The following is a 19,969-nucleotide window of genomic DNA, read 5'->3' on the forward strand; positions in this document are numbered from 1 at the left end:
TCGATAAAACCCGGAACATCCCGGAACACGAAAAAAAAAACATTAATAAAAATAAAGGAAAAATGAAAAAAAAAAAAAAAAAAGGTGTGTATATTTATATCAAATGAAATTACATTGTATCCGAAAAAAATTCATGTAAGAAGAAATACGGAGTAGGTGGGACGGTAGTATAAATGGGGTATGTACTTCAATGGTATGTACTTCATGTATCCCTTATTATAATAGGGGATATATGAAGTGTCTACAGAATGCTGCAACCTCTATCATGTCGCTGTCGTGTTAAGTTTTCTACGCAGTCCGATCAGCCTTGCAGAAATTTGAGTCATTCATATTTTTGGCTGATTAGATCTATCACAGATCCTGCGTATACTTGCAGCATTTTCGTTGTGCTGTTCCTTGCAGATTGTTTGCTTTTACAAAGCTGGTCTTTACGCTTATAACTATTTTTCATATAAACAAAGTTTCCTGTCAGGCCTGTTTGTTTTTAAGGTAAAATCCATTGAAAATAGCATGGAAGGGCAGAGAAAGTTTCGTGGCTTTCGTTCGAGAAACGGGTCCAAGCTCCCGAACGACTAACAAAGGAGTACAAATACGGAACGTGAGGCCCTAGGCGAAGACGCGGGAAGCCCGGGAGGCTTTTGGTAAAAAGACTGCGCGAACGACTTTTAGTTCCACTCCGAACATCTAGCAATACAGTAGGAAATTGATTTTTTGGTCAGCCGAGCCGGAACTGATCCATTTCTGGCGTAGCGGACGATAAGCACGTGCTGCAAATGGCGGGAAAGTACTTGCGCCTTCATTCAGTGTGGTCAGTTACAACACCCCATTTATCGTAGGTACTTCATATATTCCCTATTATAATTAGGGATACATGAAGTACATACCATTGAAGTACATACCCCATTTACACAACCGTCCCTTTATTTTTATTATTATTTTTTTTTGTGTGTGTTCCGGGATGTTCCGGAATGTTCCGGGATGTTCCGGGATGTTCCGGAATGTTCCATGTTCCGGGTTTTATCGACGGCCTGAATTAAATCTACAGTGAGAGAGCAAGGAAGTTCAATTCACAAAAGGCCACATGGTTTTCACATTATGTTTCATTTGCGGAAGCGAATAAAGGCCTAGGTAACTGAACAAATGGACACCTGGTTTTGGATTGTAGGATGGTTTCTTTCCATTCTAGCAATCGCTGGAAATGGATTTATTATTTTTCTTGTCGGCAGAAAACGACAGCTCCGCACCAAAACCAACGCCTTTGTCGTTTCACTTGCGGTGGCGGATTTCTTTAGTTTTCTTTGTAGCGCGCGCGACAATCCAATTAGAAATCATGTGTAAAGTGGGATTTAGGGAAGATACGCTAATAAGCACCCGCTCTACATAAACTCGTTATCAATTTACAGTTTTCTGACGTCTTTGTATAAAATTGCTTGCCGTTTTCGACAACAATTCAGTGAAAACCTGGTTACAATATTTATTTACCTTTGCCCGTGTTATATTTAAACGGCGAGCTCGAGGCTTCTATCGGCTGATAGTTGGCGAGGGGCGAAGCTCCGAGCCAACTATCAAAGGCGATAGAAACAAGAGCGAGCCGTCTAATTGTTTTAGCATTCCTCAGTGATCGACCTACGAAGCAAAAAAATCTTTTTATTTCATAAATTTTGATATATTTGTACAATGATGCATGCTAAATCGCGCGCGCTCTGACAAACTGCCGTCTATCGATCGATAGACGGCACCTGTGTAGCCAATCAGATTGCGCGTTACGTGATAGTCGGCACTGAGGTATGCTAATTAACAAATCGACGGCAGTTTTCTGTGGTCTATACTCTTATGACCATAAAATGATGTCAAAAAATGTTCAAAACTCAAGTGGAACCACGAGCCGCAGGCGAGTGGTTTTACTGCCACGTTTTGGACATTTTATGGCGTCATTTTATCGTCTATAAGGGTATAGACCATAGAAAACTGCCGTCGATTTGTTTTTTACAATAACATAGAGAAAGTACGAGCAGAATTGGCTATTTTTTTCGTTGAGAAAGCGCCGGCGTTACATCTGACGTCATTTTTATTGTTTGTTCTCTTATAGACAATAGCTACAAGCCAATCAGCGCGTGGGGAATTTGAACAGTTATTGTAAAATTGCTAATAGTGTGAATTATTGAAGGTTCTTAAAAACTGACACCCTCGAAAACTAGCCCACAGAGGAGACACGGGGGTTCGAACATACACTGATCTTCCAGACCTGGGAAAAGTATGAAAACGGAAGATTAAGAGCAATTCTCCAGGAAAGTGCAGCAAAGTTGGAAATGAAAATTTTTAACCCCCCTTCATCTTTTGTGTGGAGGTAGTTTACCTGGAGGGATGAACAAAAACAGTCATATTTGGATCGGCAGGTGCGTCGTTGCCATGGAAACCGCACTTGATCACGTCGGCCTGAGGTCTATGTTTTGACCGAAAAATTCACTCTCAAATAGTAAATTTAAACGAGTCTGGTTCTCGAGTACATGTGAACCAATTCAAATGAAATTCATACAGATGGTAGAACCACTCTCCCAGTTTATAAAATTTGCTGTTAGAGTATTTTGGGTTCTATAATCAAGAAGACAATGTTCGTATTACTATGTTGCCTGTCAGCCATTTTGACAAGAAGGAAAAACAAGCACAACCATATTCGTTATTTCTCCGAAAGTACTCTTTCCACATAAACCAAATTAGCAGCAGGGCTTACATGGATATTGAAGTTTATAAATATTATAAAATCTATTTGGGGAAAATCATATTCTGGCCATGGGTGTTGAAGACATCCGAGGCAAGTTGCAGAAAATTGCAAAATTGGAAATGTTGAGGTCTCCAGTATTTGGTTCAAACAGGCTTTAGATAGAGAATATTAGCTTCAGAGGTTTTTTCATTCATCTTATCTGTTATCTACATTTGATTGATTAGGTTTTGGCCAACGAATTTGATGAAATATAAATTAGAACAAAGCCCACGTTGCAACTTTTGGGAATTTCTTCAGGATGCTTTTGTCGTACAGGATGTGTCTCTCCTCAGTTCCCTCGCTCCATTTTCTAGACCAAATCTTGCACAGACTCTAGCGGAAAGGACAAATCTAATTGCCTAGCCTCGCCGAACATCTACTTTTAGACCAAAGATGATGATGCATTAACCAGAATAAAGAACAGTCGAACAGGTCAAACACAGTCGTGTGTCGAGGATCAAAATAATTCATCAATACAATCCATCCTGGAAGTTAAATAGATGCATCAAGATCACAGCTGAGCAAATGCATGTCTGCGACGATTCTGAATAAAGTCTTTGGCTAAATCGAGCCGTACATTCCGTGGTGCATGGTTGAGAAGCGAAGAAATCGTTGCTTACGACCTGTTTACGACCAAACGTATGTAGACCGGAAATGCGAGTAGCAAAACTGCTGACCGGATTTAGTTTTAAATGCGATATACGCGCTTTTTGTTTGTTTGTTTGTTTGTTTTTGTAGGTTCAGGTAAAGCGGACATTGTCGCCTATGGCATTATCTCTTCTTTAGATATTTTTGGTACAATATATCATTGATAGGGGAATAAAAGGACGACTTTTGATCCGCTTTTATGACTGTTTTACAGTGGTGAATAAAGAGGACAAAATAAAAGCGCTTCACTGATCGTTTTACGCAACCACATAAGCCGCCCATGTTTCCTGGGTTTGTTTGTTTGTTTGTTTTAATTCATTGCTTATTGGATGTTAAGGATGGCCTGCATGTAAGATACGTTGCTGATCTGGGGCATTAGCGTACACATTAGAAGTTACGAAGTTGGAATGTTTGACCCACCTCTCCTCCAGAAATAAATAAGTCCTCTCCAAACTGATAAATTTTCACATTCAGTACCTAATACCTGCCCAAATTTTGGCATTCTTTCTGTTTATTTATTTATTTATTTATTTATTTATTTTTTGCTGTTTTTGTTTTTTTTTTTTGGTGGGGGGAGGGGTGACCGGACGTAAATTTGTGCCATCGATCAAAAACACTGTAAGGGAAATTTGCATATCGTCGTGCGAAGGAAAATATCCTGGTCGGGACGATGGAAAGTTGGTCTCTTTCAAATCCCAAAAGGGACGTTTCGGTTTGTGAGTGCAGTGGAAACAATACAAAACTCAGTCAATGTCAAAAGGATATTTCCAGGCACGTGCAAGCCTACGGACTCAGTATAAATCGTGATGAAATCAGCGACGAAATGGATCTTATTCTTTGCCGTGCAGGTAAATAAATGTAACATTTCACCCGCGAATTTTTCATTCTCTCTTCACGAATAGTTTATCATAACTGAATTTGTAATTGCATTTTCACAATCTAAAGAGCAATCTTTTTTTGGGGGGGGGGGGGGAGGCAGGGGAGGTTTGTGGCTATCATGATCATGCGTTCAATTTTCACCCAAGCTTCAGTTCAGCTTAATTTCCTTTGTTTTTGTTTTCATTCGGTTATTCTGTTTTTTTTTTTTTTTCTTTTTTTTTTTGGCTTTCTTCACCATTGCCATTGTGAAACAACCCCATTACGAGAGGATATCATTACACATACATTCGGTGTTACATCCCATTACATTGTGTTACATCCGGTCAGCAGTCGTGCTTCTCGGACTTCCGGTCTATGCGTTCAGCTTATTTACCGTTTTTGGCTTGTCGACTATCGCAATATCTGACTCGATTTTAGCCAAAGACGTTACTTTGGATTGTTCAAAGGCATGCATTTGCTTTGTACATCGATCTCGACACATTTACTTTACTTCCTGGCTGAATAATATTGATGAATTTAGGTGCTCGACGGCAGAAATCGCAAGGATTTAATACGACCATGTTTTGGACTTTGTCAACTATTCTTTGTCATCAAGTGTATGCGGGCTACTCGTATCATCATCCCTGGTCTGAAACACAGCAAACTGGATATCCGAGGGGAGAAACTGTTAGTCTGCGCCGAGAGACACTGGAGAGAACCACGCGACGAAAGCATCCTGAAGAAATTCCCTAAACCCTCAAGGTAGGTTTTGTATCAATTTATATTTCATCAAATTTGTCGGCCAAAACCTTATTTACTAAATGTAGGTAGCAGATAAGATGATAAAAGATACTTTTGAAGCTGATTTTCTCTCTCCAAAGCCTGTTTGAGCTAAATACTAGAGCTCACAAAATTACCAATTTTGCAATTTTTTGCAATTTGTCCCACGTGTCTTCAGCACCCATGGCCAGAGTATAGTTTTCCCCAAATTGATTTTATGATATTTAGAAACGTCAATATCTATGTAATCTCTGCTGCTAATTTGGTTTATGTGGAAAGAGTACTTTCGGAGAAATAACGAATATCGTTGTGCTTGTTTTTCCTGCTTGTCTAAATGGCTGACAGGGAACATAGTAGGACGAGCATTTTCTTCTTGTTTATAAAACCCAAATTATTGTAACGGCGAATTTTATAAACTGGGAGAATGGTTCTAACATCTGTATGAATTTCATTTGAATTGGTTCACATGCACCCGAGAACCAGACTAGTTTACTTTTACTTTTTGAGAGTGGAACTTTTGCTCAAAACATGGTCCCAAGGCCGACTCCATATAGTGCGGTTACCATGGCAACGATACATCTGCCGATCCAAATATGGTTGTTTTTGTATATCCCCCAAGGTAACCTACCTACACACAAAAATTGAAGAGGGGTTAAAATTTTTCATTTCCAACTTTGCTTCACTTTCCTGGAGAATTGCTCTTAAGTCTGGAAAAAATGGAAAAAAGTTTACAGTTTTTTACCGCTGTAACAGTGCTTACTAAGTTGCTACATCGAGTGAAATCTTTCTCTCACTTTGTCTGGTAGTTAAATTTTTATTTTAATTTCGTCTTGGTCGAAATGTTCATTTGCAGAATCGTGAGAAATTGCTGCACCCTACCCTATTACGATACTGTCTTTTATGTATTTTGACTGATAACCTTGAGTCTGGAAAAAGAAAATAATGGTTTGAAAAACGTCTTGAATTTTGCATACAAACCTTCCTTCGAACCACAGTCATCCATAACACAAATTTAGGGATGTGAATGCACCCCCACCCGTACCCACTTCCGGTATTAGTCTTTTGCATCAGTTGGACGTCCGGTTTAGGTTTACCTGCTGTAAGACACCTAAAAGTTCCTTTCAAAGAATATCTTTTCGGAGGGCCTTAATTATCACAGAAATTAACATCTAACTGTGATGAAAACTTTTTTTTTAACTGTGATGAAAACTTGCTAGAGCTCAATATATCTTTGCCAGGTGACAGGTCACTTCAGTCTTTCGTAAATATGTGAAAATTATAATCCCTTTTGTTTTCGAAGGGCAAACTGAAAAGGTTGTTTCGAGAGCCAAACAAAGTTAGCTGTGATTTTCAAAAAGCCAACTGCAGCTCATAAATTCTGGGTAACGGATTCTATTTCCTAAACATTTCAGCAACAGAAAAATTCACCTGAAGCATCGAACAGATCAACTGGGCTAACGTAAGCAAATATCCTTTTTAAGGCGGCGTTTTAAAATTTCGAAAATGATGAAGTTGTTTGGGTGCACCTGGTGGCTGGGAAGCCTTGGACATTTTTATAAGGTACAGTTTGAAAATTTTTATCTGCTAAGTTTGCTTGCCTAGTTTCGTAACTAGTTCCACCGTTAAGTTGGTAATTAAAGAGAATAAAAGCAACACAGAGAGAAACCAACGTGGGCGATGGTTTTTTCATTGGTGGAGCAAACTAAAAAGGAGTGAAAATGTCAGCCGGTAAGTGATCAAACGACGACTGTCATCAATAATAATTTGTCATTGACGTATTTTTAATATCTTCATAATCAAAAACGCTGGCCGAGCTCTTCCTTTTCGAATTTGTAAACATTAAGAAGCAATTAAAGTTGCGAAAGAGTTGAATGTGCATTTAACATATTCCGCTGTGTGTATGAGTTGAATCTACACTGAGCGGGCAAGGAAGTTCAATTCACAGAAGGCCACATGGTTTTCACATTATGTCCCGTTCATTTGCGGGAGAGACCGGTTGATGGTATCGACAGATAAAGAGCCTTAACTGAACAAATGGACACCTGGTTTTGGATCCTCGGATGGCTTCTTTCTATTCTAACAATCGCTGGAAATGGATTGATTATTTTGTTTGTCTGCACTAAACGACAGCTCCGCACCAAAACCAACGCCTTTGTCGTTTCACTTGCGGTGGCAGATTTCTGTGTTGGGTTGAGCGTTATTCCCTTAAAGCACATCTGTGGTAATAGCTGCAAATGGCGCGCGCCAACTGAGGTACCTTGGGTGGAGTTTGTACGGTGGCTCTTCGGTTACGCTTCCGTGACGAACTTGTGCAGTCTAGTACTGGACCGCTACATCGCCGTCGTAAAGCCTTTAAAATACTTGACCTTCCTGACAAGCCGACGCGTTAAGCAAATGATTTTCTTTTCTTGGGCAATCCCAGTTGTTCTTGACATTTTGCCGTTATCTTCACGTATTTCATCAAAGCCTGTATTTATGACTATTTTCAAATGGCTGGGCATAATACTTTTTGAGTTCTCACCATGTATTATGTTAATATTCTGCGTCGGATCCATGGTACATGTTGTGCTGAGGCATGATCGGGCGGCACGCATGTTGGCTAACGAGTTACGTTTTAACCACCGCGTTCCGTTTAAAACTCGCGAGAAGGCTACAGTTAAAATAATGGGAATCGTTGTGGGTCTGTTTCTTCTATGTTACGGTATTTTCATTCGTTGTACCATCGTGTCTGTCGTCTATTCCGCAATGTGTGAAGATCATGAATTTAAAATACCTATTTTGGTTTTAAACTCCGCTGTTAACCCTTTTTTTTACGCTCTTCTCAAGAGAGACATAAAGAAGGAGTTTAAAAAAGTGACCTATGTTGTGACATTCAAGCGAGGCAAATGAACACGATGAATTGTTTGAGGTGTTCTACAATTAATTTTAAGGAGAACTAGACGATCTCTCGTTTATAGTCAGTATTGATTCTAACTATTAAATACTAAGTGTTACATCGGGGTGCCCAACGAGAAAATCCGTTTTCTGTTTTTAAAGGCCTTTTTTGTGCCTTAAAAGGCATATGTAATTTGTGTACGCTAACATAATTTGATCTGTTCTAATACTTGAGCTGAAATTCTCAGTCGCAGTCGAATTTTCTGCTTGGGTTGGTTTTTCCACAAATGCTAGCTGATCTTATTTAGCTCTCTTAACGACATTTTTCATCCCTTCGAAAACAAAATGAATTAATTTTTCCGTGTTACTAAACTGTTAGGAGACTATACCCAAGCAAACGCTAGTTTTTGGAATTGAATGTGAATTTCTGACGCGATTTTGGCCTTCCAACAGATTTCACGGAAATGAGCCATTGTGTGCGCATGTTATTAATTTTTAATAGTAAGTTATACAAGTTTGTAGAAAAATACAGAATTAACCGAAGACAAAAAAAATGTTGTTAAAATATACTACAGCGATCCTGTACATGCAAATCTAGCCACAAGAAAGTACTGCTCAGTAGCTTTCATTTGAATGGTCACACAAAAGGATGTCACTCACAGATTTAAAAGCTAGAATCACCTTTACCAGCATAATAGACAGCACCACAGGAAAGTGCTGCTCAGTAGCTTTCATGTAAATGGTCACAGTTTAGGATTTTAACCAGAGACTCAAAGTTTAGAATCACCTTGTACAGCACACCAAACAACACAACAGGAAAGTACTGCTCAGTAGCTTTCATTTGAATGGTCACACGTAAGGATTTCATCCACAGAGTCAAAAAGCTTTAAAAGTTAGAATCACCTTGTACAGCAGGATAAACAGCATCATAGGAAAGTACTGCTCAGTAGCTTTCATTTGAATGGTCACACGTTAGGATTTCGAAACTGAACGGCAAAGCCACGATGGAGTGTTTCAAGAGTTTTTAAGATTTTATAGTAAATAAAAATATATATTAAATAAATAAATTAATTAATAAATAAAATATGAGATTTAGAGAACGAATTAAACAATGGAGGGTTCGAAGTTTGCCACCATGGCGTGTGGAAGCGGTTTGTTGAGTCCCTCTTAGCCCATCTAGAAGTATGTTTTCCAGAAACCACTTGCATAGATTAAAATCAATAGATTAAAATGAAACAGTATTTTGAATAGCATGGGCGACTGCAGAGACGTTACCGCCTTTTTGCCAAGCTGAATAAAGAGAGATGTGTGTAAAAAACTGGGAAAGGGTAGAAAATGATGAATGGGAAACTGGAAGAAAGGGGATGGAAGGAATACACAGAAGCCATGAAACGGGATTTCAAACGGGACAGGACTTTATTAATGGCAGGATAATGTAAATTCATATATAACACATATTTATATTAATATGTTAACAGCTGAAGGATAAGATTGGACAAAAGAGAAGGCTGAGTGGGCGCCTTTATTGTACTAATAAACTATGTATATCTTGATAAAAGCAAATGAAGCATTGCCAGGATACGTTTATTTAACTGATCAGTCATCCTGCCTTGATGGCCAACAGCAAGAAAAAAAACACATGCAGCTATACTAGCATCCGGGTTAGACTCGTTTCCAACCTTAATCACGTTTTTCTAGCGAGTCGAGCTGCGTGTGTGAGGCTTAGGACCGAGCGGTTAGGCGTATCTTCCCGATTAGCTCAACGGGTGACTTCAAGTTCATCCGCGCGCCAAGGAGGACTGGGGACAAGGCTGGCACCAGGTGTCTCAGTCCAGAGCCGTTTGTCGGGTTTCGAAACTGATGGGATTTTAGAATTTGGGCGACGATTATGCTGAGTTTTTAAAACCGTCTGTGATTTGTTTGAATATTTATTCGTTTTCTTTTCTTGTTGTTTTGTGGGATTTAGGGAAGATACGCTAATTAGCGCCAGCTCTACTCAAAATCACTTTACGTTTTTCTGACGTCTTTGTATAAAATTCCTTGGCGTTTGCGACAACAATTCGGTAAAAAAAAACCCCGGTTGCAATATTTATTTAGCATGCTTATGTAATGTTTGCTAATGGTGTGAATTATTGAAGGTTCGCAAAAACTAACACCCTCGAAATCTAGTCCACAGAAGAGAGACCGGGGGTTTCGCACAGTCTAAAATTCTTGGAAAATGTGGAAATCTGTAAACACTAGTTTTCCAGGCCAAATGAAGATAAAATCTGGAAGAAAGGGAAAAAAGTCTGGTTTTTACGTCTTTATATAAAATTGCTTGGCGTTTTCGACAACAATTCGGTGTTAACCCGATAACAATAATTATTTAGCTTTGCTTGTGTTATATTTGCTAATAGTGTGAATTATTGAAGGTTCTCAAAAACTGACACCCTCGAAAACTAGCCCACAGAGGAGAGACCGGGGAGTGGGGGTGGGTTCGTACGGTCTAAAATTCTTGGAAAATGTGGAAATCTGTAAACACTAGTCTTCCAGGCCAAATGAAGGAAAAAAGGCAAAAAAAATTCTGGAGTTTTTTCAGCGATGTAACATCGCTTCCCGTATTGCTAAGACGAGTTAAAACTTTGTCTCATTTTGTCTGCTAGTCGAATTTTGTCTTAGTCAAAATGTTTAATCGCAGAATCGTGAGAAGTCGTTCTACCCTACCCCATTACGATACTGTCTGGTATGTGTTTTGACTAATACAGGCTTGAGTCTCAAAAGAGTAACTAATGTTTTGCAAAAAGTCTTGAATTTAGCATACAAACCTTTGTTCGAACCACAGTCATCCATAACCCAAATTTAGGGATGTATATGCATCCCCCCCCCCCCCCCCCCACCGTCCGTATCGCCTTCCGTTACCAGTCTTTCGCATCAGCTGGACATCTGGTTTAGAGTCACCCACTCACTGAAAGACACTCAATGGATCTTTTTGCTGAATATCTGTTTGGAAGACCTTCATGCCCGCAGTATTTAACATCTAATTGTGATGAAGAACTAGATTTTAATATCTTTGGTAAAATGTCACGCCAGCCTTTAGTAAACATGTGTAAATTAATCCCTTTCGTTTTCGAAGGACAGAACTGAAAAGATCGTTTCGAGTGCAAAATAAAGTTAGCTGGGAGTTTTGGCTGGATAGCCAACAGCAGCTCGCAAATTCAGCGACTGAGAAATCCACCTAAAGAATTCAAACAGATCAAAATGTGCTAACGTACATAAATATCCCTTTTACGGCGGCGTTTAAAATTTCGAAATTGAGGAAGTTGTTTGGGTGCACCTGTTGGTTGGGAAGCTTTGGACATTTTTATCAGATATAGTTTGAAAATTTTTATCTGCCAAGCCGAGTTTGCGAAAAAGCAACAAAGACAGAAACCAACGTGGGCGATGGTTCTTTCATTGGTGGAGCAAATTAAAAAAGAGTGAAAATGTCAGACGGTAAGTGATCAAACGACAACTGTCATCGATAATAATTTGTTATTGACGTATTTTTAATATCTTCATGATCAAAAACGCTGGCCAAGCTCTTACTTTCGAATTTGTAAATGTTAAGAAGCAATTAAAGTTGCGAAACAACTGAATGTGCATTTAATATATTCCGCTGTGTGTATGAGTTGAATCTACAGTGAAAGAGCAAGGAAGTTCAATTCACAGAAGACCACATGGTCTTCACATCATGTCCCGTTCATTTGCAGGAGCGACCGGTTGATGGTATAGACAGAGAAAGGGCCTTATCTGAACAAATGGACACCTGGTTTTGGATCCTCGGATGGTTTCTTTCTATTCTAACAATCGCTGGAAATGGATTGATTATTTTGTTTGTCTGCACTAAACGACAGCTCCGCACCAAAACCAACGCCTTTGTCGTTTCACTTGCGGTGGCAGATTTCTGTGTTGGGTTGAGCGTTATTCCTTTAAAGCACATCTGTGGTAATAGCTGCAAATGGCGTACGCGAACTGAGGTACCTTGGGTGGAGTTGGTAAGGTGGCTGTTCGGTTACGCTTCCGTGACGAACTTGTGTAGTCTAGTACTGGACCGCTACATCGCCGTCGTGAAGCCTTTAAAATACTTGTCCTTCATGACAAGCCGACGCGTTAAGCAAATGATTTTCTTTTCGTGGGCAATCTCAGTTGGTCTTGACATTTTACCGTTATCTTATGTCATTTCTTCAAAGCCTGTGTTTCGTAATATTTTCAATTGGCTGGTCATGATACTCTTTGAGTTCTCGCCATGTCTTATGTTAATATTCTGCGTCGGATCCATGATAAATGTTGTTCTGAAGCAGCGCAGGGCTCGGGCAGCACGCATATTGGCAAACGAGTTACGTTTCAACCAGCGCTTTCCGTTTAAAACTCACGAGAAGGCTACAGTTAAAATAATGGGAATCGTTGTGGGTCTGTTTCTTTTATGTTACGGTATTTTCTTACGTTGTTCCATCGTATCACTCGTCTATTCCGCAATGTGTAAAGATGAAGCATTTAAATTACTTGTTTTGATTTTAAACTCCGCTGTTAACCCTTTAGTTTATGCTCTTCTCAACAGAGACATAAACATCGAGTTTAAAAAAGTGACCTATGTTGTAACATACAAGCGACAGAAATGAACACACTGAATTGTTTAAGGTGTTCTAGCCACGAAACTAAAACATTAAGGAAAACTAGACGATCTATCGTTTATAGTAAGTATTGGTGCTAACTATACTAAGTGTTATGTCGGGGCGCCCAACGAGAATATTTGAGTGAAATACTTCGTGACAAACGTCGTTTTCTGTTTTCAAAGACCTTTTTCGTGTCTTAAAAGGCATATTTGTGTACGCTAACACAATTTGATACGTTTGAATACTTGAGCTAAATTTTTCAGTCGAAGAAAATTTTAGGGAACAGAACCCGATCTCTCGAAATTTACTGGCCTCCCACGCAGTCTTTTTCTGGGAAGGAGGTAATACCAGTTCCCTATAAAAAACGACTGCGTGGTTGGCTAGAACTGAATTTACAATTTTCCAAAAATGCTAGCTGACTTGTAATATTTCGTCCCGCCTGAAAAACATTTTTCATCTCTTCGAAAACAAAAGAAATTAATTTTTCCATTTTACTAAACTTTTAGGAGACTATACGCACGCAAACGCTAATTTTTAGAATTCAATCCGAATTTCTGACGCGATTAAGGCTTTCCAACAGATATTCACCAAAATGAACCGTTGTGTGCGCCTGATTTATTAATGGTCAGTTACATCAACGTTGTAGAAAATATACAGAATTTACTGAAGACAAAAAAAAATGTTAAAATATACCACAGGGATCCTGTACATGCAAATCTAGCCACAGGAAAATACTGCTCAGCAGCTTTCACTTGAATGATCACACTGAAGGATTTCATCCACAGACTCAAAATTTAGAACCACCTTGTACAGCATAATAAACGGCACCACAGGAACGTACTGATCAGTAGCTTTTATTTGAATGGTTACACTTTAGCATTTCATCCACAGACTCAAAAGCTAGAACCACCTTGTACAGCATAATAAACAGCACCACAGGAAAATACTGATCAGTAGCTTTCATTTGAATGGTCACACTTCTAATTATTTCATCCACAGACTCAAAAGTTAGAACCACCTTGTATACAGCATAATAAACAGCATCACATGAACGTACTGATCAGTAGCTTTTATTTGAATGGTCACACTTCTAATTATTTCATCACCACAGACTCAAAAATTAGAACCACTTTGTATACAGCATAATAAACAGCACCACATGAACGTACTGATCAGTAGCTTTTATTTGAATGGTCACACTTTAGCATTTCATCTACAGAGTCAAAAGCTAGAACCACCTTGTACAGCATAATAAACAGCACCACAGGAAAATACTGATCAGTAGCTTTCATTTGAATGGTCACACTTTAGGATTTTGAAGCTGAACGGCAAAACCACGATGGGGAGTTTAAAGAGTTTTTAAGCCTTTATAGTAAATAAAATATAATAAATGAAATATGAGATTTAGATGGCATAATAAACAATGAAGAGCGGTTTGTTGAGTCTCTCTTAGCACATCAACAAAAAATCTTTTCCAGAACTACTTTCCTAGATTAAAATCTATAGATTAAAATGAAACAGTATTTTAAACAGGATAGGTAACTGCAAAGACGTTATCGCCTTCTTGCTAAACTGAATTAAGAAAAAAATTCGTTAAGTGAGGGATACGATACGATAACTTTATTTACACACGGTAATTCCACCAGCTATATATATTAATTATCATCACATAACAATGTATCTACCTAACTACAATTATAAAAGAAAAAAAAAACTGTTTTTCTTGGTGGGCGTGGAAAGGGTAGAAAATGGTGGGTGGGAACTAACTAGAAGAAAGGGGTGGAACGAATACACGGAAGCAATGAAATGGGATTTCTAACGGGACGGGACTTTTTTAAAGTTAAGGGTAAAGCAAATTCATACATACCCGGGGTATCCAATCGATAGAAACCGATGATCGGAAATTCAATCGATCAATCGATATCAATCGATAAAATTAGTTAATTGGTATCAAGAGACTATGAGGTAAGAGAGCGAATCCCTGTGCCCCATGATAATTATTTTCAATCTTTTTTTAGTTCGCGCCATGCTATTTTGGGAAATTATAATCCGCCATTGAGTTTAAAATTAAATGACGTCAAATAACTGACCAATAAGATGTCGACATTAAAATAGCAACGCAAACAAAAATAGATTGAAAAAAATTTTCATAGGAAGAGGGGCATGTATGGGGGATTCGCTCTCTGACCTCATAGTCTCTTGTTGGTATCGATTGGTATCGGCCAATCGATGACCAATCGATAACCACACAAAAACTGTTCATCGATTGCTACCGGTTGGCTCAGCAACCTCGAACAAACGTCATGCACGCTACCTGTCTGATCATCCGTCATTTTTAGGAAGCACTGGGGCAAAATTGGTGAAACAAATTCCGACCCAGTCTTCTCAACGCAAAGAATATACCTCGTTGCACGTGAACACGAATTACCCACTTGCCCGTCATTGCCTTTCCGTGTCATAATACCGAGCGACGGCAGGTGTCTATGACGGCGGGCGGAAGTAAAATAAGTTGCCAAATAACTTCCGGACAGCCGTCGTGAAAAGTTTCCTGCCGTAGCGGGGTTGTTTACAACGTCAAAATGCGGAGTTTGCCGTCACGTCTGAAACGTGAGTAAAATAATCCCATTTTAGGTCTTATTCGGCAAAATTCTTTGATACTTTCGATAGTTTAAGATTTTTCAATCTTAGTGGATCGTTTTATTTGAGTATTTCATGAACAGAAAAAGATTTTAAAGGACTAATCTCCGTTTGATTTTGTCGATGTTGGCGGGCTGTCCGCGATGACCACATGGAAAGCCGCTGTGGCTCTGTCACGAAGCCGCCAATTGCAAACCAGTAAGTTATCCTTTTTTCTTGATGTACTGTTAGGAATACGTATAAAAGTCAATCATTAAATACCCTGTTTGAATTCTGTTGTGTTGTAGCTAAATTAGACGAGTCGTCCTTCATCGAAATAACGAGTCAACATGCAACATTAGTCTCGGCTCAGTTTGTTGACAACACAAAATCGAGCTTGTTTTGATCCAGATCCATCCGACAGTTTTGAATTAACAAGGAAAAAGGCGAGTCCGAGAATAGAAATCATCGCAGAACCAAGTTTTGGTCTATGCAGCATTTAATGAAGAAGATAGAATATTTCAACTATATTCCAAAGTCATAATCATGTCGTATCACGACGCGATTATGGCTCTGGAATGGTGCGATGATTTCTATTCTCGGACTCGCCTTTTTAAACGAATTGTTATATTTTCAAGTTTGTTTTAAATCTGGTATTGAATTGTCTGTACGCATATTTACACATTGTCTTGTTACTTGCATTCAAAGAATCTTTATGGAATGGGTAGAAGAAAACGAAACATTCTGGATTTTTCGACTTATTTTAATCGTACAAGTGAAGAAATCCGTCCTCTGAAATTTCTCCGTCGTCGAAGCTTTCAAGGAGAGGGCCACGAGCCGATCTAAAGGAAGCTATAACTACAATAAAAATTTTTGAACCCTTTCTTCAACTCGCAGCCGTCCTCCGTCCTAAGGTCGGTTTCTTAAGGTTTACTTTTCACGCCTTACGACGGCGGCCTCTCGCCAGTTTTCCAAGGTCATAGCTACCGTTGCAGACACCCGCCGTCGTCGGATCTTAAGCTCCCTAGGGACTACGGACTACGGTTGGACGCAAGGTTTTCTTGCTATGGAGGACTGGGCCGAATACACAACAGTGGTGCGAAAATACGAAGTTAAGATCGCAGACTACAGACACCGGACTACGAACAAAGCGCGAAGTAAACTCAAGAAAAAAACTCGCTTACTTTTTTCATATTTTGCGTCCAGAATGTCTTTTGAAAAGGTTCGAGATGCCCTGGTTTACTCTTTAGTGGACGAAATAATCGACGAAGAAGAATTCGTACTTCTGTTTGATGCCTATAAGTCAGTAAATCTATCATATCCATACTGGGAGTACGGTTGTTTTTGTCTCGACTCCTTTGATTCAAGTGAATGTTTAACTGAGTTCAGAGTGAACAAGGAAGATCTTCCTCGTTTAGCCGAGATTCTTGGGGTTCCTCCACAGTTCAGGTGCTCTGTAGACGCTGCAAGTCAAAATTTAATGCACACGTTAGACAGGTTAGATACTACTTCAATCATAATTTCCTTGCAAATACTTTGGTAAAAGATAAAAAGGCTGTGTACTTACATTTCCACTTGGGGAGAAGTCATTTTTGCCTACAAAATGCAAAGAGCGTGTTTCACTCGTAAGTTTTGTTTCTCATGTAAATAAAAGTAAACACAAATTGGCGGTCAAAATCAGTAAACACGACTTAGCCGTAAATTTTTTCGCTTTTTGGAGTTCAAAAGCGCTTGAAATTGCTAAATATCTGCTTTTTGGTGTTCGTGATAGAAAGCATCAAGCCCTCAGACCATATTCTAACGAAACCTTTCTTTTCTCATACAATAATTTATAACTCTGTACTCACCTTGATCGCAGTACGTGAAATTCCTCGCCTACACACCGTCGCCAGCTTACGACGGTGAGAAGCGAGAGCACACTTGTCTCGTCCCAGTCCTAATTTTCGTCTCGTCCGTAGTCCGTAGTCCGTAGTCGCCGTATCTTAAAGTCCCTAATATGTCTACGCAAGACGGTCGGGTAGAGGCTGTACTAAATATAAGGTGCATTGTGAAAGCCTATCATCTTTGCGTTTTGAGGGGAACGTCGGTGAAGTGTTCACTGCAAAGTTTAAAGTTGTTTTAAGTTGTGAACCATCGTGGACAGCTCGGCCACTTACAGTCCGACCTTGTGGATCCTCTTTGGCCACTACATGCAGATATTTCTGTGTTAACAAACAATCCGGACGAACAAATATGAAATTATTGAAAACACATACATTGTTATTTCGGTGTACTGTTCTCATAATATTATTTTATTTGCTACCAGAATTTTTCTGTGAAGGCACGATTCAACCACTTTCCGTTTTTTGAAGTCTATAGATTGGCCCATGGAACAAACTTTTAATTTGTCAAAAAAAAAAAAAAACCGAATTCCTGTGGACGGAGCGTTAACGTTAAAGAGAAAAAGGAGAGTATTGTTCTCCTGTTAACATTAAAATGAAATGTGTTTACAATTACTGCGTACAAAGTTGTGTTTTTTATGCGTGGATTCCGGTTCTCAATCTGCAACCAATCGATACCAATTTATCTATTGAATGGTATTGATAATCGATACCAATCGATAACCACACGAATCTTCGCCATCGATTGGTCATCGATTATCAATATCAATCGATTAATTGATATCGATTGGTATCGACTGATATCGATTGTCATCGATTATCGATTCCATCGATTGGATACTCCGGGGATATAGCAAGCACATTTTCGTATGAATATGTTGACAGCTGAAAGATAAGATTGGACAAAAGAGAACGATGAGCGGGCGCCTTTCTTGTACCGATAAACTATGTATATCAAAGCAAATATATGAAAAGAAAACAAAGCATTGCAAGGATAACTGTATTCACCTGATCCCTCATCCTGTCTTGATTGGCAAACAGCAAGCAAAAACCACATACAGCTATACTAACACCAGGTCAGCCTAATCTTTTCGAGCGAGTGGAGCTAGCTGTGTGAGGCATGGGACCAAACGCGGTAGCGCGTCTGTATGCGTCTTCCTGATTACACTCTTTCTTTCTTTTTTTTTTTTTTATACAAGAACCTTTTTTTAAGAAAAAAGAAAAACCTTGAGGCTGAGATGAAATAAAATTTAAGAACACACTAAGGACATTACCCAGGCTGAGTCGGTTAAGGACATTTTTATTCCGACCAAATGTTTTTGAAATGAACAGTTTAAATATGGACAAAATATTACATGTGAAAATTCAGTCTATATTGTCCAATTAACCCAAATAATAGGTGTCTTGGTCACGTCCGCATAGATTTATTGAAATACTATAACAGATAACTTAAAAACATCTTAACAATTTTTCAGCCTCAAATTGCCAAAAAAAATGAAGAACGTTCAGCCTCAGCTCCCAAAATTATACGTCCTTATAAATAAAAAAAAAAAAGGAAGAAAGAAAGAAAGAAAAAAGGAGTGCGGCTCAACGGGTGACTTCAAGTTCGGCCGCGCGCCAAGGATGACTGGGGACAAGGCTGGCACCAGGTGTCTCAGTCCAGAGCCGTTTGTTTGGTTTCGAAACTGATGGGAGTATGGGCGACAATTTTGCTGAGTTTTTGAAACCGTGTTTGTTTGATTTTCTTATTGTTTTGTAGGTTTTTCTTTTATTTTTACTAACGCGCTCGGCAATCCCATTAGAAATCATGAGTGAGTAGGATTAAGGGAAGATATGCTAATTAGTACCCGCTTACGTAAACCCGTTATCAATTTACAGTTTTCTGACGTCTTTGTATAAAATTGCTTCGCGTTTTCGACAACAATTCGATCAAGACCCGGTTACAATATTTATTTAGCTTTGCTTGAGTTATTTTTGCTTCGGGTGTGAATTATTGAAGGTTCACAAAAACTGAAATCCTCGAAAACTAGTCCACAGAAGAGAGACCGAGGCTCGTACAGAGTCTAAAATTCTTTTCGAAACGTGGAAATCTGCCAACACTAATCTTAAACACCTGGGCAAACTATGGAAATTCAAGATTAACCAGGAGAAAGGCAAAAAAGTGTGGAGATTTTTCAACGCTGTAACAGTGTTTTATTGCTAATCCGAGTAAAATCTTTGTCTCACTTTGCCTGCTAATCGAATTTTATTTTAATTTCGTCTTATTCAAAATGTTCAATCGCAGAATCGCGTAAGAAGTCGGTCATGTGCTGGGACTAATAGCCCCAAGTGTGCAAAAAGAAAATAATGGTTTGGAAAAAGTCTCGAATTTTGCATAGAAACTTTTGTTCAATTTGTTCAAACCACAGTCATCCATAACACAAATTTAGGGATGTGAATGAATCCCCCCCCCCCCCGCCTCCTCCGCACCCCATTCCGTTACCAGTCTTTCGCATCAGTTGGACATCTGCTTTACCTGCTGTAAGAAACCAAAAAATTCCTTTTAAATGAATATCTTTACGGATGGCCTTAATCACAACAGAAATTTACATCTAACTGTGATGAAAACTTAGTAGAATTTAGTATCTTTGGTAACATATCACTTCAGTCTTTCGTAAACATGTAAAAATTTATCCCTTTCGTTTTCGAAGGACAAACAGAAAAGGTCATTTCGAGTGCAAAATAAAAGGGTGCATTCTTTTGGGGCGATTCTATAGCTATTCTTATTCCAGTTTAGCTATATTACAGAACAGACGGAATTACAATTTTAAAAAGAACGCTCCTAAAATCTGAAACGGAATACCCATGGCGGAGGTGACCTGAGAGCTACTATATCTGCGCGCGAGCGGCTGCATAGGACTTCCCGCCAAAAATTTTCCAAA

General features: G+C 39.0%; 2 protein-coding genes across 2 annotated transcripts; both read left to right on the forward strand.

The window, feature by feature from the left end:
* Positions 1-7,049: 7,049 nt before the first annotated feature.
* LOC146472400 (beta-1 adrenergic receptor-like) lies at positions 7,050-8,173 on the forward strand. Its single transcript, XM_085119845.1, has one exon. The coding sequence runs from the start codon at positions 7,082-7,084 to the stop codon at positions 7,934-7,936; it is 855 nt and encodes a 284-aa protein (XP_084975971.1). The 5' UTR covers positions 7,050-7,081; the 3' UTR covers positions 7,937-8,173.
* Positions 8,174-11,697: 3,524 nt separating this feature from the next.
* LOC146472401 (histamine H2 receptor-like) lies at positions 11,698-13,553 on the forward strand. Its single transcript, XM_085119793.1, has one exon. It carries the CDS (start codon positions 11,698-11,700, stop codon positions 12,556-12,558), a length of 861 nt encoding a protein of 286 aa, XP_084975919.1. The 3' UTR covers positions 12,559-13,553.
* Positions 13,554-19,969: the final 6,416 nt, after the last annotated feature.

This window comes from Pavona decussata, unplaced genomic scaffold (assembly GCF_977016875.1).
Source record: "Pavona decussata unplaced genomic scaffold, jaPavDecu1.1 SCAFFOLD_100, whole genome shotgun sequence".
NCBI lineage: Eukaryota > Metazoa > Cnidaria > Anthozoa > Scleractinia > Agariciidae > Pavona > Pavona decussata.